Source organism: Numenius arquata, chromosome 14 (genome assembly GCF_964106895.1).
Source record: "Numenius arquata chromosome 14, bNumArq3.hap1.1, whole genome shotgun sequence".
Lineage (NCBI taxonomy): Eukaryota > Metazoa > Chordata > Aves > Charadriiformes > Scolopacidae > Numenius > Numenius arquata.
The window spans coordinates 10806644-10826171 of record NC_133589.1 but is presented as its reverse complement, the minus strand read 5'-3'; the positions used below and the strand labels follow the sequence as shown (position 1 = coordinate 10826171).

The 19528-nt window shown below is 33.9% G+C and overlaps 1 protein-coding gene across 1 annotated transcript in view; it reads right to left on the bottom strand.

Annotated features, from left to right (window-relative positions):
* The window catches only part of SNX29 (sorting nexin 29), a 125739-nt gene that overhangs the window by 38879 nt on the left and 67332 nt on the right, over window positions 1-19528 (bottom strand). The window contains exon 19 of the mRNA XM_074158245.1: window positions 6993-7133. Within this exon, the coding sequence (XP_074014346.1) occupies window positions 6993-7133 (141 nt within the window). The remainder of the gene's footprint in view (window positions 1-6992; window positions 7134-19528) is intronic.

The window sequence follows — 19528 nt, the reverse complement described above, 5'->3', positions numbered from 1 at the left end:
ACTATTTTCATGAAATGTTACACCTGAGCACCAAATGAACATACTAAGTCAGTGAGACATTCTGAAAGAGATGGAGAAGTACGAGTTGGCAAACTGTTTACCTGTTAAATTAAACCACCAAAAATGAAATATACTATTCTGCACTGTGCTAGCTTTAACCTTCATGCTGAGTTTCAGGTAACCCAGACATTTCATACTACAGAACTTGAAGATGAAGTGTTTGCTATAAAGTATTTGTCATATAAAACCCAACCATTTCCTACTGACTTATTTTTCTACCCTTAGATAGTGATATGACAAAAAAATGGAAATGAGGAAGAACTGAATGCTCTTTTCTAAGAGTTGTATACAGAAAATATCCACTGCAGTCTTTTCTAGTAAAAAACCCAGAGGATCTGGATTCAAAATCTGAAATACTCTGTAGTCCCCCTTAGTGTGTAGGTGACAGTGTCAGAAAAGAGGTGTGCTGTGACTAGAAATCTTATGCCAAATCTTATTTTTATTTCTATCTGTAGGGTATTTCAATTAAGTTACCTATTTGAAAACTAGACTGTATTAATTTCATCTCAATAGCTATTTAAAGCTCGTATTTCTTTAAGAATTGAACTTCCCAGTTGTAAAGTAACACGGCAAACTGAGAGGACAAAGCTTCTTTTATGGCTTTAGAATGCCATTAAAAAAAACAGTGCTATATGTATAGACGCATGCAATTCTATAAGAGTAATTTGAGTTCCTTTCCCAATTTGAACACAATGCAAATGGATCCCTTTCTTTTCTTTCTAACCATACCACCACATAAGCATGTCTGTCAAATTTATATTAAATACAGTTTTTCCTAAAACCCACAAGGCAAAGTAGTATATGAAAATAACTCAATATACTAGTTGAATCCACTAAGACGATTGAAAATTAAAATCTATTCACTTTGAAAATCAAGAATAGTATAGAATTTAGGCATCTATATTACATCATCCAAAAATCAAATTAAGTAAGCATTAACAAAAGCAATCCTTAACTCCAAATTTTTAATATATAACTTAAGGATTTATATTTCCAAAGCTTTTCTCCTTTAATAAATGTATTCCAATTCTGAAACAGCAAAGAGTCATCATTTTCTACTAATTCTACTTGAAGACATTGGATATCAAAGCTTTAGTATTAAGAAATATTTAGTCCACTGCCCCAAAGGCATTAGCCAGAAGCTTTGCTCTCTACGTCACAGCTCCCTATGACAGTATGACTTTGACAAACTGATCTGATAAAGGATAGTTTCTATGAGCTACTAAACCCCATAAAGTACAAAAGTGCATATATCTGTACTTCTGATTTCAATGCAAGTCAAACACATACTTAAATTTAAGGGTGTCCTGAAGTGCTTTGCTGAATCAGGACACAAAAACACCCAAGCCCAAAATGAAATTATTTCCTTCCCTAAGATTCTCTTTGACTCATCCTCTTTCAAACATTCCACAATTATACTGTTTTTGTACTAGTTAAACAGGAATTGTTAGAGTTCCAGAAGATATCTGCACTGTTAGTGCAAAGGCAGGATTTCCACTGACATACATAGGAGAAAGAAAGTCCCTGGTGAATAGAACTTTCAGAATTACAAGACACGTTCCAAAAGCCAACTTCATATATATCCTAAATACTGTCTTTGAGTTATCATATGCGTATATGTGTTTATATGTATATAAAAATAGATATCTTTTAAGATACATACACAATATTTACAAACTTTTAAAATAATTGTATACACAAAATAATCTACAATTTAGCTTAGTCACTGATAGGTGAGAGGGACACATTTACTTTATTAAACTAACATTTGGGCATTAAATAAGCTATGGCTAGAAAAACAGCTCACAGACTTCAGTTGCATTGCTAAAAATGATGAATGATGACGCTCTAAGCATTTTCTCCTAGACAGAAAACTTATTTTAGATTTCTGTATTGTTCCTCTTACAGATTTGAGGAGTCATGGCAAAGTCACTCTCTTCTAATCTCAGAAAAGTGCTGTGTATTCTTTCTATACGGGGTATCCAATGTTTTAACGGAAAGCAAAGGATATCATGCAGTCAAGTCAGCAGTCAGTGGAAAGCTACCTGATTCAATTTCTACACACTTAGGCAATCACTGAATTCACATCTTCAGTGGAAGCAAAGAACCATTTCTATTTTGATATGTCCTCTATTGGGACAATACCCTTGCAAGAGGATACTTAATTAGATGTTTACTCAGTTACTAAAATGCATTCTTTAAGCCTTATAATCTGCCAAATGCAGAAGTAGCAACTGAGATTTTAAGGACATTGCAATATTCGAAAAATTAGAATAACAGTAAATATTCACATATTACTACTTAACCATTCGTCTGAAAGCAACATATTAAGAACTGAGACAGAAAACACAGCACCAGCAAAGGTTCAGAAGGTAAATGTAAGGGCTCATCTTAAATGAAAAAAAAAAAATGCTATATTTCTATGCAAATGCATACAGGGATCCCTTTGTATTCAAGTATTGTCATCGTATGAAGCTTCTCTTTATGAACTTCATGTAACTCAGCATACTCTACACCTAGAAACCAACCAGTCCTTTGGACATTAGGAACCTGACAGGTAGACTGTCGTCACGAAGACTTAAACTGTGATAACGGGGGTATGAATTCAAAAGATCCAAAGTACCTGAAGAGTAGCTAAAAGGCAAAAATCTATTTCATGCAAGAAAACCATGGCTTGAAATTACAAGTCTTGGTATAAAATACTTAGCAAAAAACGAACCAGGCTGATACATAGGGAGCATGTTTAAGATTACAAAACCAAACAGTTCAAATGTTAAAAATATAGGTCAAATCTGTAAGTTTTAAATGAAACGGTCTGCAGTTTAAAAAAGCAGCACAAAAATATACGAGTATATGACATTTCTCTTATACACAAAAGAGAACAAATACGTTTCCTGTTTTCACTCAAACAAAACATTGATAAACTGAAGGAAGAACACTCACTCTTGCAAGGACTATTCATAGAAATTTTGACAACTACTTGCTACCAGCACTGAAAGATCATCAGTAGAAAATATACAGCATGGGGACTAGTATATGTGAAACTTAATACATGGAGTCTTGCAAGCATTATTGTTATATTTTCCTTCAGTAATTAAATCACAGAATCATAGAATCGTCCAGGTTGGAAGAGACCCTTGGGATCATCGAGTCCAAATTATCTGTTCTGACTTGATTCAAAGCAACACTTATAAATCAAATTCTTCTTTTCATGGCTTTACATTAGTTCTAACTTACACTATTCAAACGGTTAAACTGATACACTCAAAATAAGGTTACCAACCTGAGAGGCAAATACAAGTCGTCTTTGTAACTGAAAAAAGGGTACTTGTCCAAATAGTTTCTTTCCTCTTCTCTGTTCATTTTCTACTAATTGGTTTTCTGTATATTAAATTTATTTTTCCTCAAGCATTAAAGCTAGTTTCTAATCCTACACACCTAATTTGTTGAAAGATCATGAACATGAACTGTTAAAATAAATTTCCCCAACTTAAAGCAAACAAGTGAAAGGCAAAAATACATTAAAAACATAATAATTAGAATTAATAGAAATATTAGATTCTTAAACTATTCTTTTACAATTGTTAAATATTTCCAGATTTCACTGCTACTCTATGACAATACATATGCAATAATAAATACTTGATTTTTTTCCACTTTTTAGAATCCTCATTCAGCTGAAATTCTGCTTTCTTTTTGAATTTTCCCCGTGTCAAACTCTGCAACCTTGCATTTGAACTCGATCTCCCTGATTTCTATAGCAGTAAGCAGGAAAATTATACATGAAAATTAATAGTTCTCCATGTTTTTTTTTCCTATATTACTCTCTTCTAGTCAAGTTCCCTCCTCAGAGCTCCAATATTTTGCATAGCAAAACAGTGGATAGTATTTTATGACTCTGCAGTAATAGTTCTAGGTCATTCTGCAGAAGATGGTGTCCTCTTGTGGTCTTGGAGGTTCCCTCAATCAGACATAGAACTGAACACCAAATTTAACACTAGTATCAAGGGAGGTATCAATTACAGCAAAACCCTCTTTCAATGCTACTAACATTTAGGATAAGCATATCACCTTCATTAGCCTCACAGTACCAAAAACAGTGTATTGAAGATATGGAATAAATAACATCATTCAGGTACAGACCTGAAGGATATAAAAGCACAGAACACCATTTTCCAAAAGCTGTAAGATAATAATTTTTAGCCATTTTCACATGGAGCACTATGTTTTACCAATACATTATTTGGGCATCTAATAACACTGAGGATTTGTAAAGGATATGAAAACCTCAGACTGATGTAAACTGAATAGAGATACTTTTGGTAGCAGAATTTACCTACCGAAAACTGCTCTTTATGCATTGATTTAAGATCGTACTGGTTAATCTAGAAATAGGAAGACAGTAGAAACTCTATTAAAAACAGTATAACTAATATCAGAGAGAAAAAAAAACCTATTGAAATCTAACGGCATATCTAAAAGAGAACATGCTTTGGTAGCCACTGAAGTTAGAGAAGTATTGAAAAAAGTAGTATTGTCAATATCTCTTCTAATGCTTATTACCAAACATTTGCATGTGTAACATCCTGAACAAATCCCTCATCCTAAACTGAAAGTTCTACAGAATTCCAAGATAGACATTCCCATGTGAGTAATTTTACACTGGATTTTTAAACCTTTGAATTACTTCAGCTTGCTCTCTCATGGGAAGGAGGGTCATCTCCACGCCATTAACCCATCTCAGGCAGGCACACAGTGCAACGTCTTCCATTTCTGCTGGATCTATAGGGTAATTGTTCCTGAAACATGATCCACTGTACCACACAAAACCATGCAGTATTTCTAAATGCAATACATACTATGACATGGTAGAGAAAATAGCACCACTAAAAGGATAAAAATTTACCTACACAATGTGCTGTTGAAATAAGCTTGTGTGATAAACTGAGGCAAGCTCTTGCAAAGCCGACATGAAAGTGCCACTTTGCAACTTGCAAGCTACTTACAGCAGGTCGACATAACTATAATCACTAATCAATTCCAATTATAAAACTGACTTATGTCTCATCATCAGAGTCTTTCAGGAGTGCAATAGATGGCACCCATTTCTTACTGTAATGAAAAGATACTTTCTCTGAGATCTGACATGACAGAAAGTGATTGTGGGTTTATGCATGATTAAGGTAGAATTTTGGCCCAAAGCTAAAGCACTGATAGAATAAGCGATGCAAAATTTTTAATGAGTTGCTCAACTGATAACTTTGTATGCATCAATTGTGCAATTGAAGTTGTAATTCAATTAGTATTTAAAGCAATTAAGGATGAGAGACTACCAAAAAAAGCTTAAAAGAAGGCTTTTGCAATTTACTGAAGTGGCTGATACTCCATCACTTCAAAAAAGGAGAATTAGTTATGTAACAAAGAAGAAAATACACTGTTTCTATTTCAAAACTATCCACTCAAAACGAAAAATGCATTATCTTCTAATATATGAAAAAAAGCAGAAATGCTCCCATAAGTACTTTCATTTGCTAGGTGAGGAGGCAATGAACAACTACATTAACTCTGGACTTTATGCCAAGCAAAAAGACCTGCAGATTTTATTGATGAATTGGGTATCTATTTATATCACCACCACTTATTCCAGATTATATGCATTACTACTGATTTCATATCACATGTGCCAAGTTTACCTACTCATTTTTAGGGAAAACACTTGGGAAATCATCTGAAGTCAGATCGGAGTTACTATCTTTAAACATTCGTGATCCACATTTGCTGACATCTGAATGGAATTATTATTTTTTCTATTTGTTTTTGAAATTTTATATTACTTCATATGATTTTTCTATCAAAGACAAAGTTGCAACAGATATAATTAGCATGATTCTAGCATTTTAGTGGTATATCTATTAACATGGTCTTAGGCCAAATAAAACGTCATGAAGATCTTTGAGTCTTTTAGTCATTATTGCAGCTTTCTTTTGACAATTACAGTGGTCACTACGGTTGGTGCTTCATAGATATTTGATTCGAGAACTCAGTGATAGCAAGGTAAAAAAAAAGGAAAATCTCACATGAAAACTAACAGATTTGGTTAACATTAGGAATGCTGATTTAAGCACCTAGTAGTTTAGCACAGACATTTTTTGTCATAAGGATGATTTAAATCTCAAAATACGTTACTTGTGATAGTTAAATACATTTTTCAGATCATTCCTACGCTGCAAAGAAAAAATACTTTGATTATTTCTCAATCCTTATTGGATTTTTGACGTATATTGCAACATGTATCTAAGCTCTAGAACATTTCAAAGTTTTGGTGACTAAGGATTAAACTACATGATACTACATATTTACCACATACATATTACAATTTTTACTGTATTTGTTGCAAAATCCCTATATGATAGGAAAAAGCAGAAATGCCCATTTTAAAATGGGAGAGCTAAACCAGAAAGATACAGATTATAAGAATTAAGCACCCAAATGCCTTTAAATGCTGGTTCAAAGAACTTAAAACAATTGCTGAACGGCACAGGAAATTTAAGGAATTTAGACAGATACTTTCTATTTACAGAAATAGTTAATAAATAACTGACCAGCATTAATTGTTGGCATTTACTGAAAGAAATGGAGTAGAGATTATATTTTACATAGAGAGCTGTCCAGTACAGTTTTGGGGGTTTTGTGCATTTCTCTACTGTGTACGTCATCAATATTTCATTCAATAAAATCAGCTTTCTTTTCAGTGAGTGGAAAAATCAATGCATTAACTACATTATCGTGAATGTACAGCTGAATACGGCAAAGTCTGTATAAAAATATCAGGTACTGTCCAGCAGGTGTATGATAGTCACCTCTTCTGCGTGTGTGGATAGGAAAGGTTTTTTTACCCAGCTCCTACTGATACTATGAGTTCTTTTAAGTACCTTGTTTCCAATGGCCTTTTTTGGTGGAAAGTTAAAAGTCCTCACTTGCTGGTATTTATTCTGTAATTTATGATGCAAGCTCCTGAACTCCGCGTATCTTCGATACACATTCCATTCATCATCCTTTATCCTAATATAAACCTGCAAAATACAGATATGGAAAGAAATAATGTAAAGACAAACCATTGAATTAATATATCTCCTTTATTCTTTATAGCTTCACTGCTCAGCACCTTCACATTCACGATGCAATGGTACCAGAAGTTCCAGGATCACTTATACATAGATACATCTCTGACTGCACATTTGTTGTTTGTGTGGTACAGGTCATTAATCTTATTCTTTCTCTTATTCTCACTCCTTCTCTTTTTCTCTCTTTTTATTATATTTATCAAGACAAACATAGCTTGCTCATTTTAACATGACTCTGGGGCAACCATGGTAGCACTTTTTGTTACCATGGTTTCCAGCATATTCTACTAGCTAGTGACCAAAGAAAAAAAATAATTCAATACCACTATAAAATTGATTTCTATGCACTCAACACAGTTTTTCAACTTTGTAAATTAGCTTTGTAGCATCAGAATTTCAAAACATAATTTTATCCAAAGTATGAAACTTAATTTACTTTCTAAAAATAATTACATTGAAAACTAAACTAGAAATGTTATTGTTTGGAAAATAAACACAGATCATTCTTTCTGTTTGTATAGGACATTAAGTATAATTTAACACAGCTGTAGTTTTTGTGATTCTGTTTTTGTTTGCCACTCAATTATTTCATGAGTATATTACCAATTACATGCTAAATATTCATGTTCTCTATTTCATGCAGCATTGAAATATACTTACAGAAAGCTGAGATTTCATTCATTCATAGGGAATAACCTTTCCTCTACAGAAATGAGCCCACAGTTTCAAAGAACGCTGAAATAGCGCAAGTCAGAAACTATAAACCAAACATCAAAACTCAGGATCGAGAGTGACCTTTTCCTTAGCTCCTTCTGTAGAATCTGTAGCTCATTCATTCTCACATGTGTTAATAATCTCAGTATTTTGCATCACAAATCAAGCTGGAATAGCACTGATGACACTGCACTGCCTTGCTTCAACAAAACCCAGAAATTTAGCAAGTTGTAAGGCAAGTATCAGGAGAATGCTTATGTAAAAAAGCAACACCAACAAGTGTCACACAAAGAGTGGGCAGTAACAACTGTATTTTTGTGAATACTAGGAGAAAATGAAATTTGGATTTTGATGTGGCCAATTCCAACTGAAATTGGAAATTCCAAAGCTACTGAAATGTAGCTTTTCCTGATGACTGAAACATTAACATGGTCCTTCTACTCTAGATTTGCCAAGTCCTTAGGAAAAAAAAAAATTTACTAAGGACACACAGTATTTCAGAGATGAAGCGATGTCAAGCGAAGGCCTTCTCCCACAAAAGCAGCTTGTGCAGCCTTCCTTTGGTTTGGTCTTTAAAGAGGTCCTTCTATCTCTGCAGATAGTTTCTCAAATTTATAGGAGGCTACTGTCTTGCAACAAAATACAATATACCATGTAGATACCATGCAACTTCTGCCAAATTACAATATTTCACTGTAGAAAATATTCATATATTCATAAGATTGGATTCCATTGAATAAAAAGCGTATTTTTTATTAGTATTGTACTTAATCATGTTTCATGGTGATGACAAAAAATGAATACTGTAATTCCAAAATTAGCACATCTAAGAATACAAGAGATCCAGAGTATTGTGTGAATTACAAATGCGTATGTAAACAAAAATTCAACTACTTTTGGTAACAAGAATTCAGAGAGTGTTATGATGGAACCACTATAATAAGTCTGCAAGAAATATTCAGCTTTCTTTTTCACTTTGAAAATAAAGCCAGGATAAAGATAATTAAACACCTACTGGACCATCTGTTTTAACAATTCAGTACACCTCTGAAGGAAAATGAAGGGAAATGTGAAATGCAAGTATTTTGCATAATTTCAATGAAATTCATTTAATGTAGTAAAAACTACACTAAACACTCTTTATTCACCCAGCTCTAACCTCTCTCCCTGCCCATTCTTGCTTCAACAAGCATATTGTTTGATATTTTGTATACATTCCCAAGATTCACGTTTCAGCTTCTCTATGGGGGGGGTGGGGATGACAGAAAAGCTTAAACTATTTTAAACCAAGTTCTTTAATATGGAAATCTTAATTTAACTAAGCAGTTATCTTTGCACATGTGATTTGGTGAATCATGCAAGTTCAATATTACCTGTTAAACTGTAACCCATAGTTAACTAATTAAGGAATCCAGTACACTGTAATTGAAATTTTTAAGGACTGCAAAAACATAGATTAATTTCTTCAATAAAACTGTTAAAGTATTTCTTCCTGTTCTTCTATGTACATAGATATTGATTTCTTTTAGACAGTAAGGAATGAAAATGCAACATTTGGAGCCCTGTGCCATACTCAATTTATTGACAATTGTATAATAGAGTATGAAAGGCATATTAAAGTTCATTATGTAGTATACGTTTGAAGCTTTATTATCTCAACGTGGAATACTATTCACAAGCCAAGGTATTTCAAGACACTTAATGTAAATTCAGTTGGGAAATCAAACAAAGTAAATCCTAAACATAAAACTGCTTGGATAAACTTACTCTAGTCTAATCATATAAAGCATATAGTTATCCTCATTTAAATCAAATACAGATCATACAACGTAAGTAGAGGAATAACGGGGAACAATTATCTTTGTAGACAAAATTTCAAAATAATATCGAATCAAGCAACTTGAGATGCATGGTTTGAAATTGTCTTAAAAGTCATTAGGACTATTCCCATCATCTTAAATGTATCCACAGTTTCATTCACTGCCTTTTAATAGGAAATCAAATAAAATTTTTAGCTGCCAAATACACTGTTGCGTATTTGTCCCAAATTCTCATGCTGCACCCTAGAGTGACACTACTTTCTACTACAGAAAATACCTTAATATATGACATAAGTACAGAACAGTATTTTAAGATCATGTTATAGAAAGCCCTGGGCTCATTCTCTGATCAATTTAAAAATCAATCCCAAATCATTACGTTTCCTTTCAAATGTCCATGTTTTACTGAAATCATCCACTTCCTAACATAATTAAGCAATTTTCAAGGTAACCAAATCAAAACCACTGCTAAAATGCTTACTTGATTGTAGGCAAAAGATTTCACTTTAATATTCTCTTGTATATGAAAGAATGAATTAAGTAGTTTTTGCTTATAATTTAGGAACATTTTCCAGTTGGGTCTCCCAAGTAAAGATTGATGGGTAACCTTTTTGTAGCTGTGATTTAAAGCAGCTGAGAAAAAATTCAGTTAATAAGTATATATAATGAATTAGTCTGTTATTTTCTCATCATAAACGTCTATAGTCAAAGATTTCAAGAGAAATAGCAAAAACAGTAATAATTTAATATTTTGCTTTTCAGCCAACTACCTGCTAGCTTAATATTACTGAAATGCCAAAAATCTTCAGAGAACTGATTTGAAAGCACTAGTTACATGATTGTATACTGAAATGAATAAACTCTACTCCCATAGTACTGGTTTTTGAGTCAAAAGTTTCTTTAATAGGTTAAGGAATCTTTAAGCAGTTCTGACTCAAAAATGCTGTTAACAACTCCTGATACCGGACTAATAACTATTGACACAGTTCATCACTACTTATGTATAAAAGCCTGAGAAGAAAAAAGGACAAAGGCTTTCAAAACTCCAACTTGCTCCAGTTCCAGTGTACTTTCACAGATTAAATGCCTATAATCAACACTCATTCTTCAGGTCTGCAGAAGTCCAAAGTGGGTGCTTTTCTTTTTGGATGCAAAATACAGATTGGCATACTTAGGATTCACTTTTTGGCTCTCTCTCAAGCTGCGTGGGTAGAAAGAGATACTGAATCGGATATTAGAGAATCTTCTGTTGCAATGACATTCATGGCTATAGAAATATCAGATTAAGCATCAGGAAGGAATGTCCCTAAACCAAGTTACTACTGAACCTTCCCTACAAACATTGCTCACATTTCCTGGTAGGATGATTTGAATACATAATGAAAAATGAATTCTAGCCCGAGAACTCTGTGGATGGGAGCTCCACAAATACAAACCTGCTGAAGTTAAAGTCCCTGTGAGTTCATGCCCCATTCCAGAAGCAAGAAAAATGTCAGAAGAGGAGAAAATAATGCTAAAAGAACGTGAGCAGTGAAACTCTACTAAACCACGTATAAAATTCAGTGGTGCAAGATGCAAGAGAACTCCAAACATTTTAGCAGCAGAACACTTCAAAGGACATAATAAATGCTGAGAAAGTTTGTAAAAAATCAGTCGTATGCTGCACAAGGTCATAGTTTTTCTTACAAGCATGGGGGGAAAAATGGCAGTATAGGAAATGCAAAAGAGACTGACCTATACTAAGGAAGCTACTGTGACATTTGCCACCTAACTAAGCATTATTGGGGAGGGGAGGGGAATCGAGAATAGAAAATGGGTGAGAGAAAAACTATTATTTCTGCAGTATTGTATTTCTACTGTATTACTGTAATTCTAACTTTCTTTCCCTCACTAATAAAAAAGGGTTTTCTGGAGATCCTTTTGTTTGTTACATCTGCCTTTCAAATCAATGCCCAAGTATCTGACAACAAAAAGAAAAATAAGCAACTGCTTTGGTATGGACAACCCAATCAGCATGAAAACAAAAACGTAACATGCAAATTGGCACCATTGTTTTTTCAATGTTAACTTGGCTTAGCTTGACTGGTGAAAATTTTCTGTACATTTGCTTTTAAATAACACTTTAAATAATTTCAGAGTACTATTGCTCCATAGTTTCACCTTTACACTTCAGCACAGCAAGAAAAAGGATAGCAGACATGAACTAGTAGAGATGCTTTACTTTTTTGCTTGGTAAAGAAGCTATAAAATGTTTAAAATGTAAGATGTGAATACTTGCTTCAGATACAGGAATATCTGCTTAGATAGAAGAGATTAAGATAAAAAAGGATGAGAAGATTAATAATCAAACCTGCTCATGCTAACAGAACATACATATCTTAAGAAGCATATTGCTAGCACTCAGCAGGATAAACCAATGCATGAATGACAGTTCTTAAATGGATTTTATGCGTCTTCTAAGACTGGCAATTTGAACATTGTTGGGGGATGGGAGAAGAGATTGTAGAGGGAGACATTATGTGCTTAACTTCGCCTCTTTTTTTTTCCCCAGGCAGGACAAAGCAAGCTTGGAACAAATAAAAAATTATATAGAGCAGACTGCTCCTCCGACTACCTCTGCTGATACACCTCTTCTAACACTTTGTGTTAGAAAAGCCAACAAAAACCATGCAAGGATATGACACAGATGAAGTTCAAACTGCAAACATTTCAGCTTTTCTTCATCTTATAGGCATCTCCTTTACCTCGACCTCAAAATACTCACTTTAAATAATTATATATTGTATTATATAATCATAAAACAATCATAATTTCATGCCAGGTCCAAACTGCGACACTTGTAATGTGCCCATACTAACTTCTAAACTACTGAAATTATCTTCTAAAATACTTAAATCCTACTGTGATCCACATTATCTTTAGAGTAAGGAAACTTTCTTTTTCATTCTTACAAGAAGTAATCTATTAAACAGCATTAAAAGACATCCTCTTCTGCTACAACTATAGAGAAGGTACATCAGGCACAAGGCAGGGACTTCTAATGGTCCAGTTCAGAATTTCTCATGGAGAGCTGGAAGTAGTAACAGGAGACAAGATCTCACACGCATTAAAAGTTCTCCTCAACTACCTAACCCAGTTTATCCTTTTCACTGCCTCCACTATAAAGTAAAACTTGTTGGCATCAGTAAAATTTATCTACTGATTCTCTATGTTTATTGAGTTTGGTGTTAAAGACATTATAGAAGCCTGGAATATTCACTGCAGTAACTCCCAAGTAATTATTAACTTAGCATTTAGTTAAACAAATCTTATAACTGGCGATATTTCCATAAAACGAAACTGCTAGTACTTTTGTACAGTCTTGCTAACATAATCTAAGAAAACTGATTGAGTAGTCTGAGCAGAAGAAGAAAATTCCTTCATTTTAACCAGAGGTGCAGACACGTTCTGGGATGAGCTTCTGTAGTGAACACTTGCTGTTTCTCAAATATAGGTTTATGATGATAATAAAGTTTTAAAAATTCTTAACTCAACTTTAATGTACATCTTAATTACTTAGGAACGCTAACTTAAAAAGATTTTGATCAAAATTTACAATTTAAGAAATAATTGTGTCCAGGGGAATGGAACTACCTTTTCTTTCTATTGCATAGCGTGCTTTTCTGAGAGGGGTGATATATTTAGGAAGGTTTTATCGAAATTATTTCCACACTCAGAACATACAGAACTAGTAAAAGGTATGTATCCAAAGAGGAAGCATACAGCAAAAAAAAGAAGAACCTGTTACATGTCCAGTCTTTACTTCAGGACAATGAGATTCTGTTTAGAACATAAATTCAAACTGAATTCTCCAAAGTTACCTTCAAAGTGTGAGAAATAAATATAAATGCAAGTTATATTTTGACACAGTTGCAGGACTACATTTATTGTTAAGTTCCCTCTTTGAAAATGAGCCAATTTACATAATGAAAAACAAACAGAACAATGAAACTCTTCAGCTGTGATATGAGCAGCCTTTTTATGCCTTTCTACATATAGAGACATAATAGGAATTAAAGCAAACAAGCTTTTCTCTCAATAAGACCATTTTACCTACTTCCACAAAGACTAGAAATACTACATTTTTATGTTAAATCTTCAGCTTTTTGATATTTAGTTCATAAAAATGAACAATACAGTGCCAAATATATGAGAGAACGCACAGCAAGGCATGAACCTTGAAAACAGCCAGTATTGTTGTACTAAACAGAAAAATGCCACACATTTTAGGCCTATCCACTCAATTACATACGTGCAGAATTATGCTCACTGTGTTTCTGTAGTCACAGCTCTGATTCTACTCACCAAAACAGCACTAAAGTGACTGGATACTAAAGAACAAAAGCAGCATGTCTATGCTTTTGCTGGACATACAAATTAAATCAGCACAGGAGATTTCACTCAATAACATAATTAGTTCATTTTAACAGTGAAATACTACTTATAATACACAAAAATAATTAACATCATTTCACAAACATGCACTTTGAAGTGATACAGTCATAGCAATGGATGACAACCACTACAGCAAAAGAATTTTCTGCAGAAGAGAATATAGGTAAAATGACAAAATTGCTGGCTTTTTCTCCAAATAGAATATTTTGGGTGGTCTGGCAAGGGAAAGGAAGGTATCTTACCAATCACTTCGAAAATAATATAACTATTATTTATTATAGATGTTTATTGGATTAAAATTATTTTCTTCTTTCTGTGGTAGGTATAAAATAATTTTCAAATCGCAACTGTAATTTCCTAGTACTTTTTACATCCAGATTAGAATTTCTATAGGCACATCAATGTATTAAGCTGTATTGTGGTTTCCTTTAGAAAAATAAATAATTATAAAAGTCTCCAAGGACTGATCTCATCTTTGTATACTCCCTCCATCCCAACTATTTAAAAATTTGTTTCCTTTACCTACTCTTATACTTCTCTAACACATCCTCAGGTCCCGTTACGGAAAAAGTGGAATACTCACCTTTTTGGTTTATGCACCCTCAAACTACTCTCTTTCAGAATGCCATGAGCCATAACTTTCTCTCAAAGTCTCCCCCTCATCCTACACCATTTTCTTCTCTACTTGCCCTGAACTGCTCTGAGATGGAATAGGATTAGAAGACTATTTCTTTCTCCTTTTTGCCTGCTTAGGGCTGCAGCTGCTAAAGTAATCCAATTCCTCATGTATCAGGAAAATAATTCAACATTGGGTTTAATTTTTGTAATTTTTTGCCTACTTTTCAACTATTTTACTGTCAATTCATTGTCCTCCATTGTTAAGCCTTTGAGGAAATACTAAGGTTATTCTGCCTCGTGTATAAATTAAAGGTTGACAGTCACACCTGGCAGATCCCAGACTGTGCTTTCACTGTTTCATCTCTCACCCAAAGAATTTGCTGGGCACTCTCCCCCTCAAAAACTCTTGAGTATCAGACACTGTTCTCCTCCATCTCTTTTATGCTACATTTCTGTGAAAATTCTTCCCTCTGTTTAACCAGGAGCATTCAGGTACTGTGAACAGCCCTTCACACGAAGGTGTAACTGCTCTTCCTTCAGAAAGGAAAAACAGAACATGGTTTAAAGTAACATAAAAAGAAACATTATGAGGAAAGACATAAGTCAATATTAAACAGTAAGGCTGAAGAGAGTCAAAGGAGTAAAAAAGTTGTAAGAAAAGAATGTTTATTTATGATAATCTTAGGGGGGTCCTATTCATATGCAAATAGCAACAGTCTCGTCTGATTAGCATGTTTATCTTTAATCTTATTTGGTATAATCTAAAATGTTTACTGCTCTGCAAACAAGGCAGATTTGCAAGCAGCCATTTAAATATTGGTATCACTTTAAGAATCACAAAATCTCAGTTTCATTATCTTAGGTGTCAGCCATTGGTAATTATAGCAACAAAAGGCATGACTAATGGCATTTGCTGTACACTTCACAGGAAAGTGGAATCCATATGTATGCAGAAAATAAGAAGATACTCTACAGTTGAGAAATACGATAAAATAATATTATTGCAATAATCATCTTGCTTCATAGGCACTAACGAAACTGCAACTAACTATCACCATCTAGAGGTAAAATGGAAACACAAAAATTGTTTTTTATTCTGACCTGGATTCTGTCTTTATCCCTGTGAATATACTAGACAAGAAATTATTTCCTAATGGTAAACTGAGCAACATCTGCCTCACAAAAGAAAAAGATTCACTAAAAAGATGGGGATCAAACTGCACAGATCACAAACAGCAGTATTCAGAAAGTGACTAGTTAACGAGAGAAGACAGGATGCTTATAACAGACGAGTAGACTTTTGCCAGGATGACCTTGATTTTACAAAGCCACCTATTGTTTAAATTGTCTGTTTAAAGCACTAGACTTTCTCAGCTGTTACTTTGTTCAAAATATATTTGTTTCTTCATATGTGGCTAGGTCCTTCAATGCTTCTAACTAATCAGTTTACCACTTGCTAATAGCCATCACGAACTTTGTAAAAGAACAAACCTCTGAAGCTTCCTTTGGACTCAAAAGGGATAACGGGAATTGTTCTAATGTTCTTGCTAGAAGATACTGTTACGACAGTCTAGTCTGAGCTCCTGTCACAGCCCAGATAATTTCATCCAGTAACGTCTAAATAATCCTTATGATATGATGACTCATAAAAAGGACATAAACTGGTCATCTAATTAATCTGTCTACACAGGTGCAACATTAATTATACTGGTAATCTGGCAGCCCTGATGAATGGCGAGACAGTAGTCAAGATATAAACCTAAAACAAAAAAAAAAGCTGAGCAAGCATAAAGAGAGGGTGTGCTTCTGCAAATGACAGAATGAGTGTGCCCTGCATAGAAGATAAACAATAGTGGAAGGAAAAATATTTCCTAATCATACCTATTATTTCAATTTTAGGACTAAATTCGTCATTCTTGGCATAGCATTACAAGGGCAACTCATGTTTATTTAATCCTACACCATGACCTCCAAGTTTCCTCCGCTGTTACCGAAAGGTATACTTTTCATCCATACTGATTTGAACAGTTCAGAAAATTCTTCCATTAATTCTGAACAAAAGGTATAGTGATATTTTATCCAGAAAAGCTGCCTATCTTCCAAAATATTGCTACCCAGGGACTTCCTGAGAACGAAGTCACCTCTTTGTGCATTGCATTGATTTTTCTTCAATTTAATTGGCTCAATATTCTCTAGATCTATGCAAACTTTCAGAATTCACAAGTTCTGTGGTAAGATGTCTTGCACCCCAGCTACGCATTCTGGAGAAAACCACTGTCACGCACTTGTTCTAGAACTGCAAGCTAGTAGAGTTTCAATGGATGCTCCAGTTTGCATTTTTAAACAATTAAAAATCTCTCCATGTCTTTCATGATTTGGAAGATTGCTATTGTGTTCACCTCTCAGTGGTGTTTCTTGCAGGCTGAGAATTTCTAATATGCTCCTCAAATGAAAAAGCTTCATTTTTCACTGATATTCTTTCTGATTCTGATATATTTCTTTGGAGAGGACTAGAACCGTACACAGATAAACCAGAGATTATACATGGCATAATAAAGTTTTCTGGTTTTCTATCCCTTTCCTAATGATTTCTAACAACTTGGTTTTCAGACCTCCATAAACCCTTTTAAAAATCATGTCAGATTAGTTACTTTAAAAATCTTCTAGTACCCAAGCCAGAAGCTATTTATCAGTCAGTTTTCAGCTATTTCACCCTTGAATTCCTGATGAACTGCATGTAGGGATTTATTCTTTATTTGTTCAGTAAGATCTTCTGCCGGTATTTCATTTGAAACAGTCAATCTCTAATTCTCCACAAGGAATAATCCAGAATGGGAATATCCCATAGCAACTCCACAGTGAATAGAGATTTTAAAATATGTATTTTTCTGTTACTTTTTTATGTTCCGAGATGTTCTTCTTCAGCTTGAGTATTTGTCCCACTGACTTTAGCAAGTGGCCTCTTCCTGACATGTACAAAAGAGACCATTAGATTTTATGCCTTTTGAAAGTTATAAGAGGCCTATAATGCTGTATTTCTTTTTTTTTTTTTTGCTTCGGAATATGTACATTCCTCTATTTTCCTTTGGAGATGACTTATTTAATTTTTTTAAAATTATTTATTTACTTATAATAACTTTCCTTATTCTGCTGCTTAGCCATCCTTCTCTTGGTTTTCCTCTTTTTTTTTTTTTTATATAGCTTATGCATTTCCTCTGAGCAATATCCAAGTTTTTAAATAGCCTTCATTATGCCTGCAAACCATCTTAGTGGTCCCTTTTAGCTTGTTTTTTTTTTTTTAAAGAGTGCAGCGTATCTACAAATACAGAGGTCTGATTAAAATTTCCACATCTAATAGGATTCATTATAAAATGTTGCTTGCTTTCAGAGTCCATAACCTTATTTCTGAGCTTGTCCAGAATCCTTAATCCTTACAGAAATTAAAGAAACTATTTGATCCTTGAAACTATGTGACAAGTATGCTGGAGCTGGAAACTTTTCCTTCTATATTCACTGGAAAATAACATCTGGGGTTTTTTAAGGATGGAAGATGTACTGATTTTGAACACAACATCTGAAACATACTGAAATATTAACATGACACAAAAAGAAATGCTTTGAAATGCCCTTCAAAACATCATTACAAATATACATTAAATTAAAAAAAAAAAGAAAAGAAAAGAAAAGCAAACACCATAACAAAACTCCTGCTGGAGTCTATTCTTATCCTGTCCAGGTCAGGTCCTACTGATATGCAAGTTAATGTCATTCATTTCTTCTCCTGGTTTAAGAAGCGCAAATGCAAAATTGGCATTGATTTTGAAGAGGCACAGCTACCCAGATTTATTTCTCCTAATTCTTATATTCTTAAGAAACATTTATAAATCCAGGAAAGAAGATGACAGATACTGTCGAACTGATAGGTTCATACTTTTCCAAACTATTTGAGGTGCTCTGCAATTCTTTCCACCCTCTCTTGGTCATTTCCAAGTCACTTGATACATATACAATAGTTTATTTTCTGCTAGAAAACGCTCGTTTATAAGCATATTTATATATCTTTTTCTCAGAATTAGCCAGCACAACCAAGAGTTAGTTTTTACATCTCAAGTTACGGTTACTCAAGTAGTTGCAGAGAAATCTGAACTCCAAAAGATGTTGATAATGATCTCAATAATATCAACATTCTGCAATATTGCTACTTTCCTTTACATTGATACACTATGAGCAATTTCTCATGTAGCCGCTACAAAGAGTTACACATGAATTTTAATTTTCTGCCATTGGAGAAATAAATGATAAAGCAGCAAAAATAATGTTTATTATGAATAAGAGGACTCTCAGAAATGAGCTCAGTCATTTATCTTAATTGTCACTCCCAGTCCTTGTCTGTTCATTACATACTGGTAGCCTGGTAAATATCCTCTTCCACAATTTCAACATTGAATCAAATCCCCTGTAATCAGGAGCTCGTGTTTTGGCAGAGATTTAACAAGATAAATGCACGCTGCTGTTATTGAGGCTATTCTGAAGTTCTATAAATTAATGCTTTCCTGGTAGCTATAAAATGCAGAATTTATTCAGCAAACACATGACTACATATTTGATCAGAGATGTGGCAATCATAGTGCTATGTTACAGAGAGTATGTTTATACAGGAAAATTTCTTTTTTTCACATGTACAGCGGCAGAAAACAAAGTTATTTGCTGGACAGATACTCTTCCCAGTCATACTCCTGTTACTGAGATCAAAAACTG